Here is a 10,680-nt window from a genome sequence, read left to right as displayed (position 1 = left end):
AAAACAAATGATACATGAGAACATACGAGAGAGCAAAGATCAAAATACCCATGTAGCAAAACTGCTGGTGAAGTCAAAGAAATGACCATTTAAATGCAAAACCAATACCCATCTCATAGAGGTCGTTTTTGAAAGCATTTGTACTTTAGCTGATCAATGGGGAGAATGTATCCATGCATTAAGATTCTTAAAGAATATCTGAATGTTCACTGGAGGGGTTGAAGAACTGTGTAGTTTGAAGCTACACGGTCATGGACATATAGAAGAAAAAAGTTCAAAAGATACCAAGAGGGAGAAGTCTCTCTGTAACCAAAGATATTCTAGAGAAGGAGATGAAACCGATCGATTGGGATATGAAGAGCAGGCTTTTGTAAGAAGTAACTGAGGGAATAGAACGCCGAGGTTTAAGGCATGCATCCCCACGTGCTCCTCTCTCTCTCTCTCTCTTCCCCATTGGATTTCGGGGCTCCGAACCCCGCAATTCACACCAACTTGTTTTAATTGAAATTTAACTCGTTGAAATTGAAATGAGAACATTTTGACGTTCATTTCGCGTATATTTTTCGCTCACGTATATATACGAGATAAACACCAGAATGTAAAGACGTAAACCAAGTCCACCCCAAATTGGTTCCATCAAAACAGGTGGTGAAAAGATTACAGATCCATCATGACAGTTGAAAGATTGCTCTTTTTGGTTTTTTTGTCAACACCTGCTGTCTTGTTGTACCTTGTGTGATCATGTATCCGTTTGAATTAAATCTTAATAAGAATGAAAATGATCTAACATTACCCATATATCATAAATCACATTTTTATTTTTATTTTGTTAATAATTAGCTAAGAATAAAATAGTAATGAGATAAAAGTGTAGTTATTTTTTGTTGATAATTATTTTTATTTTAATTAATGTACGATCTTACAAAGCTAATTAAATAAGCACTTATTTTTCCATTGGTTATAACAACTCACAATTCTGACTTAATCATAATGGCCTTGTCTTCTTATGTAAGTGGTGAGGCTGGTGCCCAATTTAGGAGCATCCGAGGCTGGGACTGTATTATAATTTGTAGATGCTCCTCAACAGGTTAAAATATTTTCAAAAGTTTACCTACCTTCCAACGTTTGACACAAACAAGAGGAAGGTGTAGAAGAATGTCAATGGTCACCCTTTTTACCTGACCCACTTAGTCCCCCATACCCTCTAGCAATCAAGCTGGTTAGATTCGAATTTGGGTTCAGTTTCAACGGGAATTGGAAACATTAAAATTAAGACACGTGTCTCGTAATAAGACACAAAAAATACATAGCTCAATTTCAATTGAAACTGAACCCAAGTCAATTAACTCGGGCTTACTATTTGTACTTTTTCTTCTTTGCCCGACCAAAATATTAAATCAACATGTTCATGGGAAAGCAACCATATGTGAATTTCCTAGGAACCCATTTTCTGACATTGACTTCAAATTTTGTGGCTGCAAGACTTTTCCGGGAGAAAAAAGGTGTTATTTTAACACCCAATTGCCTCAATGAATGTGCAGTGATACCTTGAGCTTGAAGAAGCTTTATTCATTATAATTAATTAAGATTAAGTCCCTGTAAAGCTCTCAACTAAGAGAAATGGCTAACTATCAATTAATTAATGCAAAAATCAATGAGCAAAAAGTTATAATATCCCAAATAAAAAGAAAAAAAATTGAATAATGCTAGAACTCACACTTTTATCTAAATACTATGTCACCTCGCTAACATAATAGTGTTAATCAACCCTTAAAATTATTATTATTATTATTTTAAATAAGGGCTAATTCAAAAGTTGATTGACATCGTCACATCAATATATAAAATAATATAATTATTAAGGAACAAACAGAGTCTGTTTTGGATTCACTCTTTGAATCTAAACAGATCCGAACCACTATCTAGCATTATCCTTATCTCTAGCATTATTCTTATAGTTGTTTTTATCTCTTCCTTTTTAGTGTTCTAGTTGTATTTGTTCTACTTATTTGTATTGCATTAATTCTCTTAGTTTGTATCAAGTTTGGGTTTGTCAAACTTGATTATAATTGTAACTCTTTGCCTATATATATAATGAGAATAAAGCTGAGACTTAATTCCGTCAAAAGCAAGTTTACTCTGCTTTCTTTCAATAATAATTAAATAAAAAGTGTTATTTATAGTATTATTCATACAAATTTAATGTCGGTCTTAACTTGTGAGTCTTAAGACCCCTTTCCCAAATTAAATATTAAGAAAATAGGTGCACACGTGCATGTAATATGCTTTTCTGCTTAGTGGGGTACAATATAGAAAACAACCTCACGTGCAATGGTAACCTAAATGGTTGTCTCTTAAGGCAATTTGTGTCAGGGGAATATGAAGCTAAGCCTTGGATACCATCCTTCTAATTTTAAACTAAGCCCACCCATATGAACAAACCCTTGTTTTCAACAATTACAGCAACCCCATCTTATTTTAATGGGAGTAAAAGATAAAATACCCTTTGATTGTATCAGAGCTCATGATTATTTAATCTTTTCACTGGAGGGTTGCCCAATTAATGAATAAAAAGGGTAGCCTAAATCAGAGCTTTTCTTTAAAAAGGAAAAGAAAAATTGAAAAAAAAAAAAAAAGCACCAAATCACAGCCTTAGTAGCCCATGGAAAATGTGCTGGTAAGGTAATAGGAGTCCACAATGAGTACACACACCCCTTGATTCACTACTGGCTTTCTAGTTTTTAAGCTATATAATATTCATTTGAGAATGCAATTGGGAAGGTGTTATATAAATTTTTTGTTTGCCTTGTAGAGTGTGTTTAATAAGATTAATCCTTGTGATATCTAAGCTGTACTCTGTATTGATTAGCTTCACATGATAAGTTTGTTTATGTTTTTGATGACACCAAATTTTGTATAGTCAGATTGGATGACGGGTCACCTACAAAATAGGGAGAAAACTACTGGAGTAGGGAGAGTTTCTGATAGTTAAGTGAGTGATTTCGTCAGAGAGAGACAAATGGAATGAAGATAGTTTTGTCTTGAGGAAGGAGATTACCTTAAGTTTGGAGGAGGGGAGTCTTTTATTTGAGGCTCTCTAAGAGCTTTTTTGGGCTTTCATGATAGTTGGTCTTTGATTTTATTAGGCCTTATGATTATTTTTCAACCACATCAATACTAGAAGCGGAGAACTGTCCTGATAATTAAAAGCCTAACATAAAATGACTATGTAATTCAGTTAAGAATCCTCGATTATGGATATTAAAGCCTGTATGATAATAAGTGAATATCATTTTCCTATTTTCTGGTAAAAGTACTCAATAGGGACCATGCCATTGAAAATATTTCTAGAGAGAGAAGAATGAATTAGCACCCAAACCTCTTGCTTACACTGCTACAACCACATAAAAATTTATACTCCTGCAAATAAAAAGACAATTAGAATTTGGAAATTGGAAATTGGAATCATGGGAATTGCATGAACAACCACTGCTACTGGTGGAACTAAGATAGTTTTTATGTCTGTTTCTATTCATTGTGGCAGACATAAATTCAATGTAATCAACTGTTCCTGTCCATTCAACCGAACAATGGGATCTGTGCATATTTTGTGTATGATTCTATCTGTACACTATCTATAATTTCTTCTTCTGAGAGATTTCATGGTGCAATGATCAAGGTAACTTTTAACACTTTTAGAAGAAAATGGATGCAAAAAATAACATAAAACTCAGAAAATGAAAAATTAGTGCAGGAAGGACCATATCTTTTGCAAGGTAATCCCAACCAATTAATAAACAGTCTTGATACTAATACTTGATTCATTTCTTAATCAGTTAGCTTATTCAATTTCATCTATTTTGTTTACCACAATAGAATTTCCAAAAAACAAATTGGGAAATTGGGTTTTTGTTTCACTTATGTTTTTTTTTTTTTTTTTCCTCCCTCTGTTTTCGATAGATAGTACATAATGATAATTTTTGCTGTAATAGCTCATGTTGTTTTCAAATGATATGTAATCTTCATAATGGATGAATCTTTATGATCATATCTGATCTCACAATCTCTGCTTGGACTTGCATTCTATGCAGAGTTGAGAAACAACTTCTAGTACAAATGTATATGTAATATTCACAATGTATGAATCTTTATGATCATATCTGATCTCACAATCTCTGTTTGGACTTGCATTCTATGCAGAGTTGAGAAACAACTTCTAGTACAAATGTAATTTTGTATTGAATGAATGAATAATTATGGACGTACATGTAAATGGAATTAAAAGAAGAATTGAAAGTTGAATACTTTTCTATTGACCATTTACATATAATCAACTTTCATTCTCAAATTCTATATTCAACTTTCCATTCTTCTTTCAATTCCATTTACATGTACATCCACAGTTAGTCATTCAATACATAGCTGAACTCAATACAGAGATTAGTAAGCATGTTATAAAATAGGGTAAAGTCTACGTACCCGGTACCCCTCAAACTACCATCCAATTAACAATGTCTCTCAAACTTTCAATTGTGATAATTTCTTCAAAACTACCAACACATTGTCAATGTCCTCCCAATAATGAAACTACCTTTAGTGAAATAAACACAATGTCCGCCGAACTACCCTTAGTAAAATAAAACTTCACTTTGTGAGTAAGGCAGTTGTATTCTAACCGGAAATAAGTTAGAGGCAAAGATCAAGTGTTGCCTCTCTTCTTGAACCACAAGTGAGAAAACCTTGTTGATGGAAAGAATCTGAATTCTAACATGTGAGTAGCTTTCATTCAATCCCATAAGAAATTGATAGACATATTGCTGCTGATGATAAGCCATGAGAGTCTTCAATACACCACACCACATGTGTAGCTAGGAGCTAGTTGATGATTTCCCAGCTCATCCCAGAGTCCTTTAAGAGAAGTGAAATAGGAACTCACCAAGTTGTTTTCTTCTTACAGTGAGGAAATTGTTTTCTAAAGCTGAAAAACTCGTGGTCCATTGTGTTGGGAGAATTGATTTTGAACATCAATCCACGTGTTAGATGCATCATCAATGTAAATGATGCTAGTAGCTATCTCCTTCGATACAGAATTCAACATCCATGAGAGGAACATGTTGCATCGAGACCATGCAAAACTCATAGAATTAGAAGTGTTTGATGGCTTAGGCAGAGAACCATCAACAAAGTTGATCTTATTTTTGGCTGATAAAGACATCATCATTGCTCTTGCTCTGATACCATATTGGAAAAGGAAAAAGAGCTTGAGATTTGGAAGAATGCATAGAGATGATTGACATTAATGAAAGATTATAAACCCTTTACAGATAATGTATAATAGAATTTGTTCTAACCATACAAACTGCAAACTAACTAAACAAACTGAAAGTTAACTAATGCTAGCTCATTATTAATTTCCTCCAATATTTTAATTTTAATTTTTTTAAAAAATTTATCCGAATTCTCATACATTTTGAAATGAAGGTCTCTTTTGATCTATTATAATGACAATATTCATGCTATTAATCATGTAATAATAGAGCAGATAACATGTGCTGCTCATATAAATTTGGCCTATGCCAAATTCTTGTGACTGCTGATATTTATGACCCTATAAAACATGGTGACAAAGCACAATATTTTCATTTTTTTTCTTTCTTTATTCTTTGGTAATTTACTCAATCAACAGAAGATAATAATGTTGATAAATATATACAAAACTATGAAATAATAAGTATAATTAAAAAAAAAAATGAAGATATATATATATATATATATATATATATATAATTCAAATTACAAATTGATAGCCAAGAACTCAAATAGGATCAAGAAATCACCTTCCTCAATGAAGACAGACAGAACCCGAAATTGCTCCTTTACCCGGTTGGACCGGTTGTATAAAGGAAGCGATTTGTACGGTCCAAAGTTTACCCGACCCGACGAGTTCGGTGTGACCCTGCTTTAATTATAGCGGCCCAATGGGCCCATCCATGAGCAAGGCCTAGATTGACGATAATCCAAGTTATAACATCCGTAGACGAAAACCAAACCAAAATGTCCAACAACAGCAAAGATCCCTGGTGGGCTCCAGACAAGCTCTACCACCTCCTCTTCTGCTTCTCTCTCACCCTCCTCTTCTCTTCCCTCGCCACCCGTACCCGCTACCCGTTCCTCCGCCGCCACGCCATCCGGGTCGGATCCGTCCTTTCCCTCTTTGCTGGCGCCGTCAAAGAGGCTGCCGACCACCTCGGATTCTTCCAATCCTCCGGAGCCTCTGCCAAGGACGCTGTCGCCGATTTCATCGGCGTTTTTATAGCTTATCTCGTGCGATCGGCGTTCGATTTATCGTACCGACCCGAACACGATCCCGTCCTGGCCCGAGGGGCTTCGATGGTATGAGAGCCGCTACTGGGTCCGAATCGTTCGTGGGGTGCAGTTATTTTTTCCCATTGGGAAATGTCTCCAAGTCAAGGCGGCACAGAACCCAAGGCGTTCCTTCCAGAGCGGCTCATACACTTCCCAATGCCCCCTGCATCTGAGCCAATAAACTCCCTCCTCATGCCGTCCAGCTATCTCCCAATGTCTGAAACCTCAATCAATCTCAGCCGTCCCCGCTGTCTCTTCCCCTGGGGCCAAGAACCGGATCTTTCAATCTGGTCTCAAGATTTTTTTTTTTTTTCTTTTGTAAGTACATCTCAAGATTCTGGAATAGCGAAAATTTTGCATTTGGCCCATATTTGTAGCTGAAAATAAATCCCTTTTGCTTAATTATAGAAATGTTTGTTGGCTGTTGCAAATTAAGATTCTCTAAAATGCTTAAAAAGTATATTATTATAAATATTTCTCTTTTTAAGTATATTACTTAGTAAATATTAGAAAAATGTTAGATGTTATTTTAGTGTTCTCCTTATTGTAATGTATCTTTTAAAATTATTAATATATTAACAGTCAATAATAATAATCTTAAATTGAACGGTGATTTTAAAAATCATATTACAGTTAAGAGCACATCAAAAGAACACTAAAAAAACACTTAATATTTTTTTAAATATTAAGTTTATAAATAGAACACTAGAAAAACAGTTAATATTTTCCTAAATATTAAGTCATTAAAAATGATAAATAGTAAGATGACATCGCCCCAACAGAACTTTGCCTTAACATTATATTGCTCAGGTTTTGGCGGGAATTCTTATCCTTTTTACCGCCAAAAAAAATAGACTATATAAAAACATTCCCTCAATTATTTCCCACCCCCATCTTCATTCTCTTCTCTTCCCTCCAACCCAAACACCAAGCAACCCACGAGAAACGCCGTCGTTTAGTTCCCGCCAGTGGCTTGAGCGGTAATCTTCCAAACTTTTGTTTTTTTTTTTATTATTATCGTTAAGTAATAGTGAAAATTTTTCATCAGCCCATGCTTGTAGCTGAAATAAATCCCTTTGTAATGCTCATTTTCTCGACTGAATGTTTGTAAGTTTGTATTTGAGTGTTGATGTGTTTCTACAAAGTTTCCATTACAGACCTATAGACTTTTCTTGATGTTACAGTATATGACAGAGTATTGAGTGTATCAGGTGAACCATCTGAGTTATGGAGACAACTTGTGTTATTCAAAAAACCCAAAAGAAGCAGAAACTGAGTGAAAAAGAGGACATTGATGGGAACATAAAAGGCTTAGGTAGCTTACCTGAGGAGGTTCTTCGACACATACTTTCCTTTCTTCCAACAAGAGATGCTGTTAGAACGAGCGTACTTTCTAAAAGGTGGGAATACCTGTGGGTTTCTATTCCCAATCTAGATTTTGACAGATACATATATGATAAGAGAAAGCTTGTGGAGAGAGAGCTTTTGATGAATTTTGTGGACAGGGCACTTTGTCTTCGTGATTCTTCCTCTGTTATAAAACGATTCACTCTCTGTTGTGATGAACTCGGTGACGGTTTTGATGTTGTGTATGATTCTCGTATTTATTCTTGGATCTCTACAGCGGTAAACCATAATGTTCAAGAGTTGAATCTTGATATTAGATACTTTTCACTGCCTTCTTGCTTGTTTACTTGTAAGACACTGACAAGCTTGTACCTTAATATGTGGTGGAATATACTCAAGCCTCCCACTACAATTTGTTTCTCAAATCTAAAGATTTTGACTATCGAAAGGGTTAAATTTTCGAATGAGTACTTAACACAGCAGCTATTTTCTGGCCTGCCAGTCCTTGAAGAGTTGAAATTAGAAGATTGCAGCTGGGGGAATCTCAAGTTTGTGACCATTTCTGCTCCCAAGCTACATTCACTGAGCATATTCGAAATGCTAGATGATGATATTGAGAGATCTAGTGATTTGTGTCTGGTTATGATTGTTGGAGATAGTCTAAAAGAATTTTATTACAAGGGTCTTATGTTCGCGGAATATTGCTTATATAATTCATTCTCAGTTGAAAAGGCAGAGATTGTTACTAAACCTGAATATGATCGTAAACCTAAAAATATTGCTCGCTTCTTGTGGAACCTTCTTATAGGGCTCCCTGGCGTAGAACTCCTAAGACTTTCCTCTGACATGGTTAAGGTATGCCTGCTTCTCTCTTTGTAAATTCAATTTTTACTGTAAACATATCAATATAATGGTGGAAAAATTAAGCCCTCCTTTGCATTGCTTCCATAGATGTGGTATGATGTAGTGGTAAAATTGGAAAGGGTAACCAACTAAAGGTTAAAGCTAATGTCATATAAAGGAAAGTTACCATTCCATTTAAGTTGTGATAGATGTTACATGAATGATCTTGTAATTCTTTGCCAACTTCAAAGAACAATTATGTTATAGTTTTTTGTTTCTCTTCAATTTCATAGAAAGCTATATTTTTGTGATTTAACCATTCGTTTGTCATGTTAATTACTTTATTGTTGAGAATTCTCGTTTATGTAATTTTTTATAATGCTTACAAAATGAAGTGGTCAAAGCTATAATATAATCTTGCAATACTTGAATTGATGGACATTTCATAAATTAATTGATTTATTTTTTTTTTGCCTTTTATTTCTTTTAGAAAGTAATGCAACCAGACAGGATTAGTCTCTGCATCGCATTTGGAAAACCATTGGATAGGTGCTACTCTGATGGTTTCTTTTTGAATGATGAAATTTCCCATTTGTGGTTTATGTTCCTACTCTTAGGCTATGTGTTATTGATGTTAAACACAAGCCTTCTGCCCAGAAAAGGAAAAAAAAAATCCATATTCTTTTGCTTGGTAAGACTTGAACCCAAATCTTACTCCGATTCCATCCAATTTCTTACTACCAAATCCATGCGACTTTCTACGTACATAAGCGAGTGATTTGAAATTACTGATTAGTTTTTTTGTTTAATTCTAAGTTACTCTTGTTGTTCCTCATCTCTTAATTCTTAATCACTCTCCACCATGATCCTAGCATGTGTTTAGAATGTGTTTATCATTTTTGTTTGCTTTGTTCCTGGAAACATTTTAATTATTGATGCATTGCTTTGCCCTGTGCTTAGGTTCTGAGTAATTCTCCAGAATTCCTACCTCATATGCCTATGTTCAATAACCTGATCGATTTGATAATAGTTGACAAAAGCGTTGATCTTGACTGTACAGTACTATTGAAGATACTGCAAAAATCTCCGTGTCTTCAGACTTTGAACTTTTCTGAGGTAAACTTCAAAGTCTACTATCTTGTACTTTCTTCTATTGTTTCATCTTATTGCTAATTTACCATGATTGATAAAATATTTACTTTACAATGATCATTTAGGGGATCAGTCTATCCTTGAATCGGGAAGAAGATGATATGATATTGGACCCGGTGCCACCATGTTTCTTGTCCCATCTCAAGTGGATTAAAGTTGGTAATTATTTTGGCAATGAGAATGAGCTTTTTGGGGTAAAGATTTTGCTAGAGAATGCGGTTGTCTTGGACAAAATAATTATAACTTGCCCAGTTTCTTGTTATAAGAAATTTGAGAGGCAAGTGAAGGTATTTACACAGTTGTTCGAGCACCCTAGAAGGTCGCAAAATTGTAAAATCATTTTGGAATTTCTGTAAAAAAAGCTAATTAAATTTCTTTATTTTTGGAAAAGGTAACCTTCTCCCATCTTTATCTTCTTTAGCCATTTTACAAAATGTGCCTGTTAAATTCTCACAAAATGCTCTCAAATTCCTGGCCAGGAATATGAAAATGAGGGAGGTTTATGCACGGAGTAAAATTTTGAGAATAAAAGAGATTAGATTGATTTACTGTAGTGACAAAGTAACAGATTCTATTAAGTTACTTAACAGAAATTGATTTTAAATAATAAACTTTTATTTTGGCCTACTTTAAGGATTTATAAATTATTTTTTTATACCACATGGAGAGACTCGTAATTTAGGCCAATTACATGGGCTTATAAATTATTTGTTATACCACATAGAATGATTTATAATTTAGTCCAACCACAAATACCAATTTTACATTTATCCATTTTAAATATAGTTCGGTTGTTATATGGTGTTTTTATCTTATTTTCTTAATGTGTATGAGGTATTAGTATTTTAGTTGAAGGGAGAAAACTCATGTTTTTTCCGTGACCGCATAGAAACATCTCTCATTCAAGACACCACACAACACATGAAAAATAAAGAAAGCAGTAAAAAAGCCCATTGAGCAGCGATTTAAACA

General features: G+C 34.3%; 2 protein-coding genes across 3 annotated transcripts; both read left to right on the top strand.

Annotated features, from left to right (window-relative positions):
* The first annotated feature begins 5,843 nt into the window (after positions 1-5,843).
* LOC148589946 (uncharacterized) lies at positions 5,844-6,780 on the top strand. The gene has a single exon (XM_088512273.1). It carries the CDS (start codon positions 6,055-6,057, stop codon positions 6,397-6,399), a length of 345 nt encoding a protein of 114 aa, XP_088368399.1. The 5' UTR covers positions 5,844-6,054; the 3' UTR covers positions 6,400-6,780.
* A 328-nt stretch (positions 6,781-7,108) lies between these two features.
* Positions 7,109-10,095, top strand: LOC132172005 (F-box/LRR-repeat protein At4g14103). Of its 2 annotated transcripts, XM_059583424.2 has the most exons (4): positions 7,109-7,346; positions 7,578-8,568; positions 9,517-9,672; positions 9,774-10,095. In XM_059583424.2, the coding sequence occupies exons 2-4, from the start codon at positions 7,594-7,596 to the stop codon at positions 10,062-10,064; spliced, it is 1,422 nt and encodes a 473-aa protein (XP_059439407.2). In that variant the 5' UTR covers positions 7,109-7,346; positions 7,578-7,593; the 3' UTR covers positions 10,065-10,095. The 2 variants fall into 2 exon arrangements, with proteins under 2 accessions (XP_059439407.2, XP_088368807.1); XM_088512681.1 differs by lacking the exon at positions 7,109-7,346 and having other exon boundaries at positions 7,366-8,568.
* Positions 10,096-10,680: the final 585 nt, after the last annotated feature.

The sequence above is a fragment of the Corylus avellana genome, chromosome 1, assembly GCF_965113065.1.
Source record: "Corylus avellana chromosome 1, dhCorAvel1.hap1.2, whole genome shotgun sequence".
Classification (NCBI taxonomy): Eukaryota; Viridiplantae; Streptophyta; class Magnoliopsida; order Fagales; family Betulaceae; genus Corylus; species Corylus avellana.
The sequence above is the reverse complement of the archived record's forward strand: the minus strand, read 5'-3'. Positions and strand labels throughout refer to the sequence as shown.

Excerpts from the sequence above, each read along its gene's own strand:
- LOC132172005 (XM_059583424.2), top strand. The coding sequence starts at position 7,594 with ATGGAGACAACTTGTGTTATTCAAAAAACCCAAAAGAAGCAGAAACTG. Across the intron at positions 8,569-9,516 it reads TTTCCTCTGACATGGTTAAG|GTTCTGAGTAATTCTCCAGA; the intron begins GTATGCCTGCTT and ends CCCTGTGCTTAG. Across the intron at positions 9,673-9,773 it reads AGACTTTGAACTTTTCTGAG|GGGATCAGTCTATCCTTGAA; the intron begins GTAAACTTCAAA and ends ATGATCATTTAG.
- LOC148589946 (XM_088512273.1), top strand. The coding sequence starts at position 6,055 with ATGTCCAACAACAGCAAAGATCCCTGGTGGGCTCCAGACAAGCTCTAC.